Source organism: Panthera onca, chromosome A2 (genome assembly GCF_046562875.1).
Source record: "Panthera onca isolate mPanOnc1 chromosome A2, mPanOnc1 haplotype 2, whole genome shotgun sequence".
Taxonomy (NCBI): Eukaryota; Metazoa; Chordata; class Mammalia; order Carnivora; family Felidae; genus Panthera; species Panthera onca.
In genome coordinates this window covers 126,477,896-126,499,716 of record NC_138340.1, presented here as the reverse complement: position 1 = coordinate 126,499,716, position 21,821 = coordinate 126,477,896, and the positions used below count along the sequence as shown (strand labels likewise).

The window sequence follows — 21,821 nt, the reverse complement described above, 5'->3', positions numbered from 1 at the left end:
ATACAAAAATTTAAACTGATTGATTTATTCCTTTGTATTGTTGTCATTGCTACTTTTACATATAATATCTTTTTAACTATTTTTAAACTACTACTGATATGTAGGAACATAAAAGATTATTGCAAATTTATTCAACTATCTTATTAGTTTTAGTAATTTATTTATAAAGAGGGATTTTTTAATGTAAATTATGCATTGTTAATTCCTTATGCAGAGCTAGTTTGTATCTTCCATTGCAATAATAGAATAATATCCAAATTATTTATCATATCTACTAGGCCCTAAATAATCTGGACTCTGCTTGCCCTTCCTAATATCCACAAATATCACAATACTCTCCCTTTTTTTCACTAGGCTCTAACCTCATAGTTCTTTTCGGTTGGGAGAAAAAAAAAAAGACCAAATTCCTTTCTTTTTCAAGAACTTTCTACGTCCTAGAAACTCCTTCTCTAGATCTACCCATATCTGTCTCATTAATTAAATGAGTGTGAGCTGGAATGTACTACCTCCTCAAAGACTTCCCTGATTGGGTGGCCACACCCTTCCTCTCTGCCTCACCGCCCCCCCCCCCTTTCCATCCTATTACTCTATTTTCTCCATTGCATTTACCACTTTTGTGGAATTATTTTTGTTATGTATTTATGTTTATTATCTGCCTCTCCTACTAGAGGGTAAGCTATGGAGTGTCAGGGACATGTCTTGTTTATACCACCTTCTGGGAATATGAGTTCAGTAGATATTAAATGATTGAGTATAAAATAACTATTATTCCTATTTTAGATATAGGGAAACTGAGATACAAAGTGATCAGACCATCACCTAATAATTTGAACTAGATCTGCCTGACTTCAAATGCTAGTTGTTTATACTTTTGACATTTCAGTTTATGTATTTATTTTGGTCACTAAAGACACAATAATGATTTAAATGTGCCCTTAAGCTATGTCTAAAGTCCTGAAAAATAGTAACCATGGTTTTCTCTTGGAATTTCTTTCTTTAAATAAAAAAATTCATTTTAACTATTAAGTTAAAGAAGTAAAGAAAAGAAATGCATGCTGTAATCACATGATTATTAGTAGTTAGACTATACAGTTTGGCCTAAATTATGTAAATATTTTAAAAATCATCAGAAGTGTCTTCCCTGTGAAAACTGCAACCTCTCAAGTTAGTTAGGTAAAGATCACGGCTTATTACATTTATGTAAGAATAGAATCAAGGCATTGTAGATTGAAGGTGATACAAGTAAATGAGTATTTGCTCCTTCTAAGATCCTTTTCAACAAAAGAAATATTATGTGTGTCACAGATAAAATTGATAGAGGGCTAAAAACACAAAAATTTGAAAGCATTTACTCAATAAAGACACTCTAAATATTGTATATTTACAGTTACTATTTCAAAACACATTCACACACATTCTCATTTCATTCACAAATGATACAATGATGTAAATATTCTTATTTTTACAGGGAGAGAAAAGGCCAAGGTCTAACCACAAGGCAGTGGCAAGAAGGATTAAAGTCAAGTTCTCTACTTCAGGTTATCTGGCTGAAGGGCCACTTCTTTTACACATTTATTATAATGAAATAAGAACAATCAAAGGATGTTATACATGTTACTGGAAAGGGCTGTTTTAGTTGTTACGAACCCTGCTATTAATGGCCCCTAGCATCACATTTTAATGGTTCTTAGTATCAGGTTTTTTTTCTTTTCTAATTTAATTAATGAAAATGTTTCATATTCCAAAGTGAGGGAAAACAAATTGTGCTTTCTGAACATATTGTATTGTTTTTAAAACCCAGTGTAACTACAGACATATTTTCTTCACTCAATAGACTATTCTCAAAATTTACACAGCTTTAATCTCCTTTTTTACTTTTCCAAGTGGTGAATAAGGATATGAAGAGAATTAATATTTAAAGGACTATAGCAAATCTTTCATAAAGAGGAAGAACTCTTTTATGTACTTATCACATTATAATTTATATATTGATAATTTTACATTTCCATACCTAGACTTTTTAAGTTATATTCAGAGAACCAATATTTAAATTTTTAAATGGTGCATATTAAAGAAAAGCAGTTATTAAATATTACAAAGTAGAAGCCAATGCTTCTTAAATATCAAAATCTCTCTATTGAACATCAAAAATTAAATTTGATACGAGGAGATTCATTGTACTCCATTGATGTCTGTCCTGAACTTCTTTACCTCCCAAACACTTCAAAATTTCTCTTCGCATACTACTTTTAGACTATGATTCTTCTACTCTTTCATTAATTCACAAATTGACACATTTGGGCATTTGTGACATCCACCTTCACTTCCCACTTCCCCGCTTCTTGCAGTTGGACACCATCCTGGTCTTCCTCTGCACCATTCATGCCTGACATGTAATAGGCCCTCAAGAAATGTTTGCTGATGAACCTTCAGTGATTACAGTCTCCTACACCCTGACCTCACCGTTCCTCAGACCTTCCAACTATACTGATGTCCTCTTCTCCTCTGCTCATCTGTCACATGTATGGCCACACATGGATGTTAATCAACACTTGGAAGTGCTCCATCTCTAAGATTTCAAACCCCAAAGCTGGCCTCCTGATTGTAATCTTGAATCTTTACCTCTTCTCTACTGCTGCTCACTCTTGCTAACCCTGCAAGCCCTCCTAACCCTAACCTTCAGTCCATTCTCCTTTCCCAACTTTTGGTCACATTTAAAATGTTACAGCTCATGCTTTGTATTAGCCCTGACCTTCCACCTTGCCCTTTTCTATGAGGCCCCCTGCTCAGTAGTTTTGCCTAATCAATGCTTAAAAGGAGGCTTAGTGAAAAGGGAGTTTTAAAAAAAGATAAGAGCTGGCAGGGATCACCTAATTCAGCCCCTTAAAATAGTACATGAGGAAACAAGAAGATTGTGACTAGTCTAAGATTTCTAGAACCTATTATTGGCCCTTTCCAGGTCTCTCCCCCAAACATCACCTAGCCCCCTTTGTGTTTTATCTGTTCCCTACCCAGCCAGTCCCCAAGGGGAACCATTTCAATACCATTTTCCTTGGGCCCTTGTCCTTCTTGCTGCATCTAATTTGCCAATTTCTAACCTTCTATTTTTTTTCTATTATTCTTGGCTTGCTGAGCATTGAGTCAGTTCCATTTCAAATCTATCCCAAGTAACTGGATGTTTCATGTTCTCACAATTCTTTCATTCTTATCCACTTGAATACCTATCAAATTTTCTATCGGTTTCCCACGCCACTCTTTTAACTCTGCAAACGAGTTTACTACTCACTTCGCTTAATGTTTAGAGCCAACGAAAGTGCTCAAAAAATAGAAAACTCTCACTCACTTGCTGTTTCCTGAACATAACCCTACTCTGCTACATCCCTTGTTTCTCACCTTGATCCTGCTACTGAAATGCTCCCACAATACCTTTGGATATCTGTATGAGGCCAGCTGAATATCATGTCTTAAAAGACCCCACCCAGCCTACAGTGAGGTCATTTTCTACAGTGGTACTCAATTTGCACCACTTTATTTTGATACAATTTCAGACTTAAAGTTTCAAAAGTTTTATACATATACACATAGAAAAAAGTAGAAGAATTCCAGGATGCCTTTCAACTAGATTCTTAATATATTAAAATTTTACTACATTTGCTTTATTCTCATTCCCTCTTTCTCTCTCTCCCTCTCTCTGTACATGCACACATACACATACACCCACACACTTATTTACATATATACATACATAATCTGAAGTATTTAAGGGTAAAAGGGCATCATGTCTGCCAGCTAATCTTAAACAGGTCAGAAAAAACACTTGTATACACACATATATACAGATGTTGTATAGTTATGTATATATTACTCCGTGTATATATGTGTATATACGTATATTTGGAAAAAAGAAACAAAAACAGAAAAACTTTGTTGGATCCTCTTCCTCTGCTCCACAACTAGATGACTAAGAACTCTAAATTCTAGCTTGAGCTCTCCTATCTGCCTACACACACTCCTTCGGTAATTTCATCAGTCCCATTGATTTAAAATGCTGCCCCTATACTGATCGCTCCCAGATTTATTTCTTTAGCATAAGCTCTTCCCTGAGCTCTGAACTCTAATATCCAACCACCTATTTGCAATCTTGACTTGGACTTCTAACTGGCATATTAAATTTAACCAAAATAGAATTCCCCACTAAACCTGTTTTTTCCCTAATTTTCTTCATTTCCATACATGATACTACTATCCACTCAGTTGCTCAAGCCAAAAACCTAGGAGTCACATTCAATTCCTCCTTCCTCTCCTCCCCACAAAGTCAGCCTGCGGATCAACTCCTCTATGTGCTGGGTCTCCTACTTCTTTCCCTTTGTACTGCTTTCATTTCCACTCTAAGTCACCAGCACCCTCATTTGGCCCACTATAAGTCTCCTATCTTGTTCTCTCACTTCCATTCTCAACCTCTTATCCATTGTCCTCAGAACAATCAGTGCAATCTTTAAAAACAAATAAGCCATATTATGTCACTGCCCTGTTTAAAATGAACCAGTGGCTTCTGATTGCACTGAGAATAAAGTCCAAATTCCTTATGCTGGCCCCTGCCTACTTCTGAGATCTTTTCTTCTAACACTTTCCCCCAGCTCGCTGGACTCCAGTCATGCTGACCTTCATGATCATGTTCCAGGATCATGGCAAGATCATTACCATCTCAGGGCTTTTGCATTTACAAGTCCCTCCATTTAGAATGCTTGTCTCTCCCACCCACCTCACCCCAGCCCTGCCAAATTTACTATGGCTGACTCTTCTCCTTCAGATCTCCGCTCAAAAGTCTTTTCCTCAAGAGGTTTTTCCTGACACCCCCCTTACAAGTCACCATCTAGCATACTTTCCTGATTTACTGTACTTCATAGCACCTATCTATATCTGTAGTCACACATTTGTTAATTTGATTCTTGTTTGTTTCTCCCACTATAACATATGTTCTGAGAGAACCGAGACTCTTACCACAGCACCCTTGATGTATGTGCTCAAAGACTGGCTGATGTATGTACATCATGTTCACATATGTATGTATGCACTATGAGTAAGTTCTCTCAGGGTAGGTACTGTGTTCTTTTCATCATCTTTTTGCCTTGTATATGGGAGACACTTAAATATCTGTGAAAGGATTAAACTAATGCACATCTTGTTTTTTTCAAAATATAATTAAGATAGGCAATTTTTTTTGTCTGTTTAAAAAATATCCCTCCTCCCCCAATCACTAACAACAAAACATCCTATCAAAATAATCAGTGTTTCTCAGGATTTTTGTGCTCTTCTATTTTCATTGAGGTGAAAAGGAAGAGGAGGTTTCACAGAGCATTCTTTGATTTGTCTCCCACTTAAGGCTTTTCATTCTCTTGAAAAAGACATACTGAAAACATTCCATTCTCTCAAAACAGACATCCTGAAAGCAATCAAGTGCCACTCAAAAAAATTTTGTTTGTTTGTTTTATTTGTTTTTGAGAGAGAGAGAGTGTGTGTGTGTGTGCAAGCAAGGGAGGGACAGAGAGAGAGGGAGACACAGAATCCGAAGCAGGCTCCAGGCTCTGAGCTGTCAGCACACAGCCCAATGCAGGGCTCGAACCCACCAACCATGAGATTATGACCTGAGCCGAAGTCGACTGCTTAACCGACTGAGCCACCCAGGCACCCCCCCAAATTTTTTTTAGAGTCACAGAAACTATTTTTTGGATTTTTTTTCCTTTTATGAGTCAAGGAACATTATTTACAGCTTGCCCTGAGGCTTCTGTTAATGTTTGTTAAGGATGGGGTGTTGCAATTAGAGTCGCTCTGTTCTCCTATAAAAGCAGACTGCTGCAGAATAACTTTCCTCAACTGCTATATTTTCAGTGACACAGAATGTTATAAATTGTTTCCAATAAACAGGAAGGAAAGGGGCACCTGGGTGGCTTAGTCGGTTAAGTGTCAGACTTGGGCTCAGGTCATGATCTCAAGCCCAGCATCGGGGTTTGTGCTGACAGCTCAGAGCCTGGAGCCTGCTTCAGATTCTGTGTCTCCCTCTCTTTGCCCCTCCCCAGCTCATGCTCTGTCTTTATCTCTGGCTCTCTCTCTCTCAAAAATAAATAAACATAAAGAAAAATTTTTTTAAATAGGAATAAAAGTCAAAAGTATTTTCTAGAAGCTTCTCTTCCCCCCTTTTTGAAGTCTCCTCTATAATTTAAGTGAGGGGCACCTGGGTGACTCAATCAGTGAAACGTCCAACTTTGGCTCAGGTCATGATCTCACAGTTCCTGAGTTCAAGCCTTGCATTGGTCTCTGCCCTGACAGTGCAAAGCCTGCTTCAAACCTTCTATCCTCTCTTCTTTCCTCCCTCTCCCTTTGCCCCTCCCCCGCTTGTGCTCACTCACTCTCACTCTCTCTCTTTTTAAAAAATTAAAAATAAAATTTAAGTGAATACATGTGATTTGAATGTTCTAATTTATTTTAGCTACTGAGATAACTTTTTAAGAAATTAAACCTTTTCTCAGTTTCAAGCATAATATATATTTGATCAGCTCTCACCAAAACGAACCTTTTCTATAGAAGATGAAATAGAGTTATTTGTCTTTCCACTAGCATTTGTAATACTTATTAATTAGCAGCTTTCTCCAGTTGTCCCCATCTCTCTTTTCCTTCTTCTTGGTCTTTACTACACAGCTCCACCATTCAAGGTAAATGATCAAATGTATTCTAAGTATCTAAAAAGGAAGGTATTGATCTTTTTTCTAAAACCAAAACAAAAATGATCCTCTCTTATTACAGAGATATTTTGGCTGACTTTTTTTATTCAGTAACTCCATCGATTATGAATAGTTTACTCTGTAGCATGTACATGGATATACAGATTAACATTTGAGTTAAATAAAAGTTACTATTAAATAAGAAAAATATAAGCTTTTTCCATAACAAAAATCTTAGCACACACAAAAGAATAATATTTCTATCAAAATTGCTATTTTTCCGGGGCGCCTGGGTGGCGCAGTCGGTTAAGCGTCCGACTTCAGCCAGGTCACGATCTCGCGGTCCGTGAGTTCGAGCCCCGCGTCGGGCTCTGGGCTGATGGCTCGGAGCCTGGAGCCTGTTTCCGATTCTGTGTCTCCCTCTCTCTGCCCCTCCCCCGTTCATGCTCTGTCTGTCTCTCTCTGTCCCAAAAATAAAAAAAAAAAAAAAAAAAAAAATTGCTATTTTTCCATCATTTTCATATCTAAGACCTGAATGGAAGTCATCATTAAAGATAGTGATCAAAATGATCCACAATATAATATTGGTAGTGTATGTAAAAATGACTATAAACGTAAAATGAAGAATAATGTTATGGTAGGATAACTACAATGACATCCTTGGCTAACATTGGAAAACCTTAGTTTAGTCAAACTTTATAAAGAGGGGAAGTGTATCCTTAAATATAAGTTATTAAAGGCAGTTTTAATAAATTATTAACTTTATTTTGCGGTCAGTGCTTTGAAAATGGAGTAGTAACTGATAATCACATCAATCCTTTTGTCTCAATATTAACGGTTTATATAGAAACGGATATAAAGAAAGTTTCTCAGAAAGATGGAATTGTTCATTGTTCTGTCGGATATGTAAAAACAATGCTGACTCAAAAGCAGCCAAGTGGACAGCTGCAGATGCTGTACCCAATGGAAATACTAAGCAGGCATAGCACAAATCAATAATTAACAAAGCAGATGCACAAAGCTTGATGAGGATGAATAATTGCATAGGCAGGAATGGTAAAAGGAGCTGATAACAGTACTAGTTTTGTAAGAAATTAGATAAAGTCTTTGTATTCACAAATTTGTTAGCAAGAGGACTTCAATGCCTAATGGTACACAAAGAATATCTTTTCAGAATGGTTTGATTAAATTGATATGCACCTTTAATAACAGTTATCACTAAAAGTATTTAGAAATCAAAATTACCCACAAGAAAATATTGGTAGGGTGAACATAAAAATAATTTTAAAAGTAAAGAATGAAATAATGTTCTAGGTGTGCGAACTACAGGAGCATCATCAAATTGTTTATTTGGGGAATGCTTAAGTTCAATGGAATGTTAAAGAGGGAGGTATACATTTAGTGTACATCCTTTTCTAACTTTGTGTGTATGTGTGTAAACCCTTTCCTAACTAGTCAGTAAGTTTCTTGAGGATAAGTATCATGTTTTATAATGTAGTCTAAAAGCACTAAGCTCAATGCTTTATGTATAAATAAATACCTGTAGAATGAATAAAATAACATATCTTGATTTCTTCAAAATATAATGGATATGGACAATATGATTAAGCATGCTTTAGTAAAAGCATTCAGAGTAAATTCTTTACGTAGATGCTGAATATGTGACTTGGAAACATCTTTTAGGAGTCTTTATGTTTCTGAGAAATTAGTTCTTAAATTGCAGTGACTTTAATAGATACATTTTATAGCAAACTTGGAAAGCATGTGTCAGAGTTTTAGGTACATAAGGAATTCAGGTTTTTAAGGTTCATTTATAGGCTTTTTCCTTGGGACATATGTTGAAAGAATAACTGCCCTTGTGAATGCAAGGAGTCATTGCTCAAAACTGTTTCAAGTGCTTTAAACTGAAGATTCATTCTTTTTTTTTTTTTAATGTTTAGTTATTTTTGGGGGCGGGGGGTGGGGGGTAGAGGCACAGAGAGAGGGAGAGAAAGAATCCCAAATAGGCTCTGCACTGTCAGCATAGAACCCAATGTGGGGCTTGGTCTAACAACCTGTGAAATCTTGACCTGAGCCAAAATCAAGAGTCAGTCACTTAACCAACTGACCCACCCAGGCACCCCTGAAAATGTATTCTTTATCCAGATGCCTGTTTTATATCATTCTATTTTCTTTGAGTTATCATTGAAAATACATACTTTCTATTATCTACTTATTCATTGATTCACAGATATTTATTGAGTATCTATTGTGTACCAGGTACTATTCTAGATGCCAGGAATATAGCAGTGAGGTAGCAAAAATCACTGAATTTATGGAAATTTTATTCTAGGGGTGGAGACAGACAATGGAGATAAATCAGTAAACTATGCAATAAGTTAGTGTTTGGTACTAAAGGGAAAAAAATATAGCAGAGAAGTACGGTAGAAAATCTGAGAAGGAAGTGGGATTTTAAATTGAGTGGCCAGGAAAGGCCTCACCGAGAAGTGACATTTGGATTAAGTCCTGAAGGAGGTGAAGGAGCTAGTCCTTTGGCTGTTTGGGGAAAGAGCATTCCAGGCAGGGGAAATCCCAAGTTACATAAGTCTTGAGGTGAAAGAGTGTTTGGCATAGTTGAGAAATATCAAGGAGGTCAGCATGTCTGGACAAGACCAAGACGGAGTGTGGTGGGACATGAGATCAAAGAGATGACGGAAGGCTAGGTCATAAAGGACCTCATAGGAAAGAAAGGAAGCCATTGAAGTGTTTTGCACAGAGTAGTGACATCTGACTTTTTAACGGGACCACACTGGCCACTGAAGAGGGCAAGGGTGGAAATAACTGAGATCATTTATAGTTATGGCTATAATCCAACAAGAGATGGTGGTGGCTTGAACCAGAATGGTGGCAGGGGTTATAATGAGAAATGACTGGATTCCAGATATATTTTGAAGATAGTATTCACAGGATTTTCAGACAATATAATGTGAGGTTATCTACTACTTGTGATAGTTCAAATGTCCACTGTTCACTCCTAATTGCTAAAAAAGATACAAATTCTCACACGTTCTCTGTTATTTCTAGATTATGATGTTAACATAACTTTTCTTTTGTTCCTGGGTTTGAAAACACATGTCAGCTACTTGTGTCCTGTCTCAACCTTGAGAAAGGGTGAAGAGAAAATGTGGCTCAGAAATTTGAAAGTGCCAACACTATCCTATAAGCTCCTCCTAGACTGTAAGCTCTGTGAGACCTATGTCATTTACCTTATGTCCTCCAGGCCTGCGTCAGAACCTTGCACACATCAGGCTCTCAAAAAATGTTCAATGGTGTACTCTCTACATTTCCCAAGGAATAACAAAGCGAAGGACAACATCCAGCCGTATCAATTGCACAATCATAAATTAAAATTTGTATTTTTAGTATTAAGGACATTATTCTTGGATATTCAACTTGGAAATGTATTTGAGCTTCCGCAAATACTGAACACCGTTCAATCTAAAGTTGTTTTAGCTTTTCCGAACCTTTTAACTAAAGGGCGGAGAAGACTGGTTTTGCAATACACAGCTGGGCTGTCATATTACACCGCCTCTCAGTTGTGAAGCTACCGCAGCATTAAGCCCTCTTGAACAGGGCACAAACGTCTTGTCTACAAGAATAATCAGACAAAATGCACGTACACCAGCAGCCGAAGAACCAAGTCTGTTCTGGGGCTTAGCCCACAAATCTCCGGGGCCACGGGCCTGCGCAGTGCTCGCCGGGGGTTGTAGTTTCCTTCCCTCCTCTTTCTTCTTGCGAACTCGGCCGCCGTTGCGCCAGCGCCCCAAGTGGCGGGCAAGCTCTGTGAAGCGCAGCGTACGCCGCGGCGCGGAGCGTTTCCTAGCAACGGGGGAGCGGCAACGTCACGGCGGTGGGTTCTTAGCGCAGCTGCCCCTTGTAGAGCCGCTGTGTGTACCTTCCAGCACCTGCGGTCTGCAGGGAGCGCTTCTCACAGCCTGGTGCGCACGTCTTCGTCCGTCCTTGTCTGCTTTATCCTGCCCCAGGACGCGGAGAGCAGCCTGCCGCCGCGACCCCTCCTCTGAGGTCCCGGCCCGAGGCTAGAGGCAGTCCGGCCGGTTCTCGCCGGCCCTCGCCCCCCGCGCCCCTGGAGCCAGCCAGCCGCCCGCGGCCTCGGCGGGACGATGCTGGAGTCCATTCGCGTGACGGGTGAGTGCCCGGAAGGGCTGGCCCCTGTGCTGGCGGGGGCGGACAGTGTCCTCCCGGCTCCTGGCGACGGGTGTGAGGCGACTCGGGGCCCCAGTCGCCCCGGAGGCCGAGGAAACGGCTTGAGTGGGCTCCGCGCGCGGCCGGGGCGCTCAACCCGGCGCCCGGAACAAGTGCGTGGCGCGCAGGAGGTGCTCAGGAAAATTCGCGGAGGGAAGACAGAAAAACGGTCCCTTTTCCTTTTGTCGCTTATTATCAGTAAGCACGTGCCATGGAATCTAGGGAAGTGAATCATAATCGACAGATTACTCATCCTACAAATGTGCGCTGTAAATAAGCCATTTCAAAGCATATTAGCTATGTAGTTAGGTATTATACTGTACTGGCGTCTAATTTTCTAGAATGTTCAGAAAAATCAGAGCTAAGCAAAAGAACACATTCCAGTCTATGAGTATTTATACAGTGTTTATTTCTCTCTGTTTTTTTTTTTTTTTTCCCTGTGCTTTTATTTTTAAGTCAGAACGTTTTGGGTTAATACTATTAATAGGTCACTTTATGGTATGTATGATTCTAAGCAGAAGAAATGGGTGTTCAGACCCCAGGTCAGAAAATTTACTTGCCTTTTATATTATTTAAAAAATAGGTATTGATGTTAATCATTTAAATATTAGCTTACGTATTAGAAGAGTTCCCTAGGACATTATTCTGCCTTTAATTCTCTGTAACATTTCTGCCAGACAGGGTTTTTGGTAGTCCAGTATCATGACGAACAACAGTAAAGGGAAATGCTTAATCTGCAAACTAGTGTCAAGGCCAGAATTTTTTAGTTTCAGGCACTGCAGTACCAAACAGACTATTTTTAAATTCTAAAGTTTTAGAGTTTAGACTAGTTTTTAAATTCTAAAACTGAATTCTTTTCCAGTGAAAATACTTGTGGTCTTAATTTTATGCTGTTTTATTTCATGATTCATGTTATAAAATATGGAGCTGATTTTGTACTTTATCTCATTGTTATTTGTGTTGACAGGAAGCGTAAGAGTTACAGGAAGCAACTTAAATTGGCATTAGTTTTTTAAATGTAATTTGATGCAGATACTATTTTTTCACCTTAAAATACAGTGAAAAATTTGAAAGTTACTTAAAAATACCATACCTTCTTTTTGGGAGCAGGTACTAGATACCCTCCCTCGCCCACACACCCAGTTGTGACAACCAAAAATGCCATCAGACATTGTCAAGTGTTCCCTGGAGGGCAAAATTACCCCCCCCCTTTCCCATTGAAAATCACTGCCTTGCAGAAAAATACAGTTTGATTTTGTCAAAGTGAGGGTTATTAGATACTGATTGAGAAATAATATCAATTATGATAATTTCCCCAAAGCAAAACAATCATTGTAGAGAGAGAATACCATTATGATATTAGTATTAGAAAGTGGGTATTCAGTCAAAATACCACTTAGATCCAACTAAGTGGATCTCCTGCTTTTCACTGTGCAGAATTGGAAGTTTGAGGAGAGATACTTTAAGATAAGCCACAGAGTTCAACATGAAGATCTCATTTAACATCAGTGGTGCATTATCTGATAGTTGAGTCAAGATATTTTTTAAGCTATTATCACAGGCAAATCTGTAAATAATTTTTGCCTGGAAAGATTGTATTTCACTTGACTATAAAATTGTTTTCAAAGTAGAAGACATCTAGCCCATTCAGTGAGTGACAGGAAACTGTAAGAAGCCTTATAAGAGTATGTTAATATATGATTTCCTACTGCCCATATTTTGTATGGTATAAAAGAAGTGATTGAGTCATCTGGAAATGAAGCTCCTTTCTAACAAAAGTGAGTGTTTAAAAATACTGGAGACAAAAGTTTTCTTAAGGCCAGTGTTTGGCCATCTGATATGGATACACTTAGGCGCGTAGCTCCTGTTTGTCCTATAGCATTAGGCATCTGCCATTAAAACTTGTCTTCCACAGGGGTGCCTGGGTGGCTCAGTCGGTTAAGCGTCCCAACTTCGGCTCAGGTCATGATCTCGCGGTCCGTGGGTTTGAGCCCCGTGTCAGGCTCTGTGCTGACAGCTCAGAGCCTGGAGCCTGTTTCAGATTCTGTGTCTCCCTCTTTCTCTGACCCTCCCCTGTTCATGCTCTCTCTCTGTGTCTCAAAAATAAATAAACGTTAAAAAAAAAATTTTTTTTTTTTTAAAACTTGTCTTTTACATTACTGGTTGTTTCATTTTTTTCATGTGATCCTGGTATGATTTTTTTCCCCTCAACCTTCAGGCATTCAAATCCGGTATCCTTTCCTTTCCTCTCAAATACTGGTTACCTCTCAGGCCATCCTTTCATGAGCAAGTCAGTGAATGAGCAAAAACAAACACAGATGTTTGCCATAATGGGACTTACAATTTCAGTATTGGAGGAGTCCTTCATACAAACAAATGTAAAACTACAACTGTGACAGGTGCTTCAAAGAACCTTCCAGGGGAGGTTTCCGGAACAAGTGGTATTTGAACTAAAGGATGAGTGGGAATTAGTCTGATGGGAAGAAGCACTCTCCAAACATAGGGGACAGTGTATGAAGAGGTGTTGTGTCTGAAGAGAGGCTGGTGAGTGTGAGGGATTGACAGAATGAAAGGAAGCTAGAGTGGACTGAGTAAGGGCGACATTGTGCAAGGAGGCAAGAGAGGCAGGGTGACCTGACGGTAAGTGACATCATATGCCACGGTCAGGAGTTTTGTCTTCATCCTAAGGGGAAAACCATGGGGAACTTTGTTTTCTAGCACATTCACTGTTGTTTCAGATGGTTTTTAAAACGGTTTCTTTTACCACAACCACCATTTTCTGGCATTATAGAATACCCTGCATATTTCTAACTAAAATAATAACACACAATTCCTGACCAAAGAACAACAGCATCACATTATAAAGAATCATTGTTACTAGTTGAGTAACACTGAAGTACTCCTAACTGGGATTGTGACATTTTTGGGAATCCTGAAGTAAAGTCAATTTTCTCAGTTCCTGAATGACATGAGCAGTGCCTTTTCATCTCCTTTTTTAACTTACAGTTGAGAAACTATATGGGGTTCTGTTGAATTCAGAGATGTTAAAAATAGTAGATTATCTGTTATAAGGCAAATTGGGCAATAAGTATGTCTTCGAAGATACTGATGTTTTCACAGATCTTAAAAGATTAAGGTGTGGGGCTCCTGGGTGGCTCAGTTGGTTGAGCGTCCAACTCTTGATCTCTGCTCAGGTCATGATCTCACAGTTCGTGAGTTTGAGCTCTGCGTCGGGCTCTGCCCTGGCAGCAGAGAGCCTGCTTGGCATTTTGTCTCTCCCTGTATCTCTTTCCCCCTCCCCGCAAAAAGATTAAGGTGTAACTTACATTCAGTAAAGTGCACAAGTCTTAAGTGTGTAACCCAATAAATTTGTGTATATGTAACCACTGCCCAGAAGAAGATAGCCTCTTCCTAGGTTATAACCCATCCCTCAGTGGTAACCACTATTCTGACTTCTAACACCATAAATTAGATTTGCCTGTTTCTGAACTATGTAAAAATGGAATTATACTGTATGTACTCTTTTGATCTGGCTTCATTTGCACAGTATTGCCTGTGAGATGCACTGTATTGTTGCTTGCACCCTTAGCTGCTTTTTCATTGCAATGTAGTGTTCTGTTATACAGGTTACCATAATTTATTCATTTTTTCCTATTCTTGATATTATATCATTTAAGTGATGAACAACTACTTGATAAAGTGTTTATCTTGTTTGGGGACTATATTGTTTTGTTTTGCCTTTTCTTCTGTTTGTAATCAATCTATTGTCTTATTATGTAAGATTATCCCATATTCTTAGGTTTCATAAATTCTAGTGAACTGTATGAAATTGCCATTTTCTGAGTCAAAATTCGTTGAATGGTATTTTCCACCAGCCATTGTTTCTGGTGATCTAATCTTCCTTTCAGCTGGGGAATCTCATAATTACTGTGAAACCTCACCTCTTCACAGTCATGAAAAACAAAGTTTAGTGAGTCCCTCTCTCTTTCCTTTAGATGAGGAACATGAGGCACTGATGGGCTTAATGATTAGGCTAATATTACAGAGAGGTGATTGAAAGAGCTGAGGATGGAAGCCAGGAATCCTGGTATCCTTTTCACCTGTTCTAGAAACAAATTAAGCTTTCATTGTGTTGGTAATTTCAGTATATTCACAAGTAGGTGAATATACTGAGTATCAATTTTAATGTATTATTATTTCCTTTTTTTTCCCCCTCAATATGGGTAATCAGGTTGGTATGAATGATTTCTTTGAGCAACAAATTATTTTTGTTTACTCTAAAGTTCTAGTGAAGAAGATTGCTGATGGCTAAAATGTCACATTACATAGTGACTTTTAATATGAGAAAGTAGGACTGATTGCCTCATTTTCTGAGGGAAAATGAGTACACTTCCCCCAAAGAAGCCTGTGTATGCTTTTTAAAAGTTTGATTTTTCAGGGGTGCCTGGGTGGCTCAGTGGGTTAGGTGGCTGACTTCGGCTCAGGTCATGATCTCAATGGTCTGTGAGTTCAAGCCCTGCCTCGGACCCTGTGCTGACAGCTTAGAGCCTGGAGCCTGCTTCAGATTCTCTGTCTCCCTCTCTCTCGGCCCCTCCCCTGCTCACACACTGTCTGTCTGTCTGTCTGTCTGTCTGTCTCTCTCTCTCTCTCTCTCTGTCTCTCAAAAATAAGTAAACATTAAAAACTATTTTTAAAGTTTAATTTTTCATTAAAAATAGACCTACCCTATCACCCAGCAATAGCACTGCTAGGACTTTACCCAAGAGATACAGGAGTACTGATGCATAGGGGCACTTGTACCCCAATGTTTATAGCAGCACTTTCAACAAAGCCAAATTATGGAAAGAGCCTAAATGTCCATCAACTGATGAGTGGATAAAGAAATTGTGGTTTATATACACAACAGAGTACTACATGGCAATGAGAAAGAATGAAATAATGGCCCTTTGTAGCAACATGGATGGAACTGGAGAGTGTTATGCTAAGTGAAATAAGCCATACAGAGAAAGACAGATACCATATGGTTTCACTCTTATGTGGATCCTGAGAAACTTAACAGAAACCCATGGGGGAGGGGAAGGAAAAAAAAAGAGGTTAGAGTGGGAGAGAGCCAAAGCATAAGAGACTCTTAAAAACTGAGAACAAACTGAGGGTTGATGGGGGGTGGGAGGGAGGGGAGGGTGGGTGATGGGTATTGAGGAGGGCACCTTTTGGGATGAGCACTGGGTGTTGCATGGAAACCAATTTGACAATAAACTTCATATATTGAAAAAAAAAGTTTAATTTTTCAGGGAAAAGAAGGAGAAGATGAAATCTTACTGGCCTTTTATGATGTTTTTATGCATGTGTAAAAGTAATTTTTTAAGTAAGCAATAATATTTAAAATTAAAAAAACAGTACTTTAGGGTCTCTCATAGTAGTACACTTTAATACAACTCAAATAAGATCAGTGTGATTCTGAGGACTTAATTTATATTCATCATGAGTTATTTGATCACCCCCACTTTTATGAACTTCATGGGATATCAGCATTTGGCACGATTGGCGTTTTATTAAATAAATACACTATTGGCACTCCCAAACCCTACTCATCAGCAGATGGAGCTTAAAAAGTACTGGGGCTAATCCTCTCAGGTAGATAATTAGCAAGTAGCCGAAATGCTACAACTCCTGGTGGAAAGGGTTCTGTCCTACACACTCTGTCACCTCCCATTGAGTGTTTTTGGCAGATGGTTTAGGACTTTCGTTAAGAATCCTGAAGTGATAGATTGTTTGAGGTGGAACAAAATTCTGAATTTATTAAAAAAAATTTTTTTTAATGTTTATTCATTGTTCTCTGTTGAAAAACAGCACAAGCGGGGGGGGGGGGGGGGGGGGGGGGAGGGGACACAGAATCCAAAGCAGGCTCCAGGCTCTGAGCTGTCAGCACAGAGCCCGATGCAGGGCTTGAAACTTGAGATCATGACCTGAGCTGAAGTTGGATGCTCAACAGACTGAGCCACCCAGGCGCCCCCACAAAATTCTGTATTTAGTGATCACTGATGCCTTATGACAAAACAAAAGAACTCTGAGTTCAGCTCTGTAGTCGTATAGCTATTATGTTTTAGGAACCAAAGAAAGCATTTTCATTTTTAAACAAATATATTCAACACACTGAATTCATTTTTAAACAAATATATTCAACACAACACACCTGTAATAAACCATCAAAATTGGGAATTATTTAGAATAGTTTTATTCACTGATTTTAATTTGATGTAACTTTCTCCCCTTTTATTATGAAGACCAAAAGAAAAAAGAACCTGATTACCTCCCTTTACCTTCCTGGCTGTGCCTACTTCTCACCTGACTTTTCTGTTTGTGATACCCTTATTCTTATTGCAGGTTTTTTTCTCTTTTTTTCTTTTCTTTTAGTGTCCATTTCATTCTTCCTTTCCTAATCACCTCTTGTCTCATAAACTTGTGATGTCTTTTTAGGGAAACTGACATTGTTCATGGGCATTTGGGCTACAGCCTGTGCTCTGGTGTTCCTTAGCCTATGTTTGCCAAGCCTGCCCAGTTTGGACTATCGGTTGGCAACATTTAAGTCTGAAACCCCTGAGGGACTGAGACCTACCTGCCTGTAATGAAAGTTGTGTTTGTTCTGTTTATTTTTGGCTGTTTTTTTCCATTTATTGAATGGCTTCTTTGTGTAATCAACCTTCAACATGACCCTGTATCTAGCTCCTACTTCTCATCTTGTGCATAGAATAGACATTTAGCCTCTGCATATTTTTGCTTTTGTCTTTAAGACACCAGAATTCAAATTTCACATATTGGCCTAGAAAATGTTAACTAGAGGGACTATTACCTTACGTATTTGGATTATTACCTGTTTTTGACCTGGTATTTTACCAAATCTTTACCCTAAACTCTATGACTTCTAAGCTTTAAAAACTTACATTTAGGGCAGGGTTTCTCTACCACAGCACTATTTTAGAATGGATATTTTTGTTGTAGGAGGCTGTGCGATGCATTGAAAGATATTTAGCATCATTCTTGGCCTCTACCCAGAAGATGCCAGTAGCACCACTCCCTTGTTGTGACAACCAAAATGTCTCCAGACACTGCCATATGCCCCCTGGGGAGCAAAATTGCCTCTGGTTGAGAACCACTGGTTTCCCTGTTATATTTCCACTTCTGCAGTGACTTCATAGAACTGTAGAATGGTCCCAGAACTACAAATATCTGTTTATCTAGAATGGTTGGAGATGACCTGTTTAGGGTCGTGCCATTCATTCATTCATTCATTTATACAGCGTGCACTAACAATGTCTACCAGATCCATGCCGGATGTTGGAAAGGAAGAGATGAATAAAACACGGTTCTGGTACCTATCTTAGTACATCAGTGATTCAGATTGCCATGTCTCTGTACATGTTCTGTACAGAGAAAGAAAAGGTACAGTGCTGTGCTTATAGCTGACAATATTGAATAGCTGTTGATAATTGAATGAATGTTATATGTTATATACATAATAACAAGCCTGAACTCTAATTACATACACCCACTCTCAAATCATTTTGCTGTTTATTACTTTATTGTAATATAACATTGAACAAATGATTTAACATTTCTGAGGATTAAGTGATACAACATGTATAGTTTTCTGTGAAATCCCAAACTCACATAAATGTGTCAACAAATGGTATCTGCCATTATTGTTATTATTATGTATTACTATTCATTGTAGAGAGGATCCCTGAATGTCAGACCTTGAATGAGTGAATGACAGATGTACGTGGATAAAGTTTTTAAAAAATTGAAATAAATTGTTTCTTAGCAAGGCAGGCAGCTGTTCAAGTTGGCTAGCATTGAAGTTGCTTCCGTAGTAGGAGCCAAAGGTTGGGGCTAGAGGCATAAGGGTCCATGAGACTTGGAAAAGAGAATTGAGAGAATCATATGTCATTTGAAAGACTTAAGGTTTAGAAGCATACTTGGCCAGAGGTCATATTTGTAGATAGGACTTGGGCTGGAATCTAGTTCTAATAAGTAGGATTTAAGACAAATTCAGACACTTCGTCAATTTAGAATTGAATCTGAAAGTTCTTAAGGGTCTAGCCGAAATCTCATGTTTCTCTTCACATTACTTTCTTCCTTCTCTGAACTCTGTATTTTCTGCTTTTTGCTTTTAAACTTATACTGTCTTGTATTACTATTCAAATCTTCATAGGCTTGCCTTGCCTTCAGAGCCAGATTGGAAGCTGGTTGAAGGCAGAGACAGTAGATTCATAAAGATGTTTCTCATAACGTATGTTTCTCATAGTACCTAGTTAGTAGTATTCCATGTATTTGTGGAATGAAACAATGCAGGTCAACACAGTTTTAAAGCAGAGCATGAGCGTCAGTATATCGGGTGGTTCGTACCTCTTTAAAGCACTGTGAAATCTAAAGGCAAAACTGACCTCTCCTTAATTTACCATTTGATATTCTTATGTCTAGGTAATAACAGTTACAGTTTTTTTTCAGATTTGGCAAGGAAAAAAACCTTAATTTTCTTTTAACTTGTAGCCTAGAATTAAGAAAATCAAACAATTGAGTGACATTATGAAAACATGCTTTAACATACACATATCATTTATTTAATTTTAAAAATTGTTTCTGAGATAAATAAGGCAGTGTTGTCCTTCTTTTCCTGATAGCTATCTTTATTTACAACATCTAATTTCAAGATTGTATTGACTTTTAAATGCCTTGGGTCTTGCTTTGATATTGTTATTTACTATTGAAAATTATATCCTTACTGTGAAATTATAGTTATTGGTAGAGTTGAATATTCAGATTACTTATGTGTATTATCTCACATTGATATTAAACTTTGATCATCTTAATGGCTTCAAGCTGAGAATTTTTAAAATTTAGCATATATATGCTTATATAGAAGTGACAATGTCTAGCATGACCAAAGCTTGGTAATATATTTAATATTTAAAATGTCTTTTCTAAAGATCATTGCAAAATTATAAGGTTTGCAGAACCTTCAGAGTACTTTTTGTATAATAAGCAATTTGCTTCATCTGGTATCTTTGTTATTTCTTTTGTTTTGATTTTGTTTATTAACACAGAAAAGCTTCACTGGCCTGAGCAAGAACTTGCTAAGAAGTCTGTTCTAAATGCAGAAGAGTCATTGATCACTGACCGCAAAAGAAGCATTTCACATTTATCTACTGGGATACTAAAGGACATTTTCACAACTGGAACCAGTAGTTACAATGTTCTGCTACAGAGCAAAGAGGAGAAAAAGCATCATTCACAAAAACAGCCTTCCTCCACCTACTCCAAAAGATGTAGAAAGCCCAGCAAATCTCCTAGTTCTTCTCGTAGTAAAGATCTTCGCAAGATGAAAGCCCCAGTGCCTGTGATGAGCAGTGGTACTTGGTACTGCCTAGAAAGGCAGCCTGGTGTCTTTGTCACTAGTTCAGTGTCGAGTCCTATAAAGTTTACACATGATATCTCTGTTACAGGGAGCAGCATAGTACTGCCGCCTAAACCCAAAAACAAGGTAAAGCGACGCCATTTCTCCACTCTGCCAAAGCCACAGCCTCAGCTGTCTAGAAGTTTTGAAAAGGGAGATGACTTTTCTGGGAAGAAATTTTGTATACTGACTGCTATAAAGCCCACCAACTTGGAGAAAGAAAAACTGAGATTTTTCAAGTCTGACTATACCTACAATCCTCAGTTTGAATATGCAAATCCATCTCTGCCAAGTGTGTTGGCCAAACACAGCAATGCATCTGACCGATTTCTTAAACAGGTAAAACGCTACTTCAGTAGTGGTATTTCATTTTTATGTAACTAAAGCAATTATTTACAGTCTTATAAAAAGAAAAAAAAAGAAAAAAAGACTTTAAAAAACATTCCAGTTATTTATATGTGATAGTTAACTCCCATTCAGTACATGTAAATATGTGATAGGAAATCTCCAGGTGAGTGCCATAGCCTATATGTAAACTACTATGCACTAGTCAGAATCTATGAAGAATCTGTTAGATAGACTTTGTGGCAGGAAGCAGCTATATTTGGAAAAAGCTTAAGAGTCTGGTTCTAGGCTTTCATTTGGGAGTTACAGACATGTAGGCCATTAGCCAACCCAGAGACCAGTGTTATGCAGCTCACACTGTGTTTGCATTTTCCATTTGATTTTGAGGGCCTTAGGTAGATCATACAGTCTTTGGTTCCCCTATGCTATTACACTCCCATCTTTTTTAGGCTCCATAGGCATTTTGGAGAGCTAGACTTGATACTTGCCCATGAACTTCTTAATGCTTTGTTGTCATTGTTAATCATTGTCAAATAAATATTTCAGCACTCATTTAAAGAAGAAAATAGTGGAGTTTTAACAATTATTTTCAAGGTTAGAAAATCATGATGTGAAGGATATGAGCAACACTTTCGATATTGCTCCATTTAGACACGTGGCACATAGTTTTGTGTATTATGAGGCTTAAAAAACTTTGAAATCCTTAAATTTTTGAGGAGAAATTGGCTGATGTTTATCTGAAAGGCATAGTGTTGAGATGATAAAGGCAGACTACCTTTGGTTAAATTAACTTTCTGCACGCTTTTATAATACATGAGGTTCAACTTGGCTTTGTGAGTGATTGAAAATCTGTTTTTAGGCTAGGTGAAACTGCGTGGTTCCATTTGCCTGTGGTGTGTGCCCTATTTTAGCATTTTTGCTATAATACAGTTCCTTGGACTTGTGGCCAGCAGATTTTTGTTGTAATAAATGACAGAATCTGACAAGCCTTTTGAAGCCATTATGTAAAGCTTATTTTAGGATTATAATAATTTTAGTTTTGCTATTTATTTTCCTTTATT

General features: G+C 38.1%; 1 protein-coding gene across 2 annotated transcripts in view; it reads left to right on the top strand.

Moving 5' to 3' along the window:
- MATCAP2 (microtubule associated tyrosine carboxypeptidase 2) overlaps positions 1–21,821 on the top strand; it is a 72,594-nt gene that overhangs the window by 5,432 nt on the left and 45,341 nt on the right. Inside the window, exons 2-3 of one of the 2 annotated variants that reach the window (XM_060632877.3) lie at positions 1,469–1,538; positions 20,066–20,754. In XM_060632877.3, the coding sequence (XP_060488860.1) occupies positions 1,469–1,538; positions 20,066–20,754 (759 nt within the window). Of the gene's footprint in view, positions 1–1,468; positions 1,539–10,535; positions 10,905–20,065; positions 20,755–21,821 lie in introns of those variants that run through there. The other variant, XM_060632878.3, reaches the window with a different exon arrangement.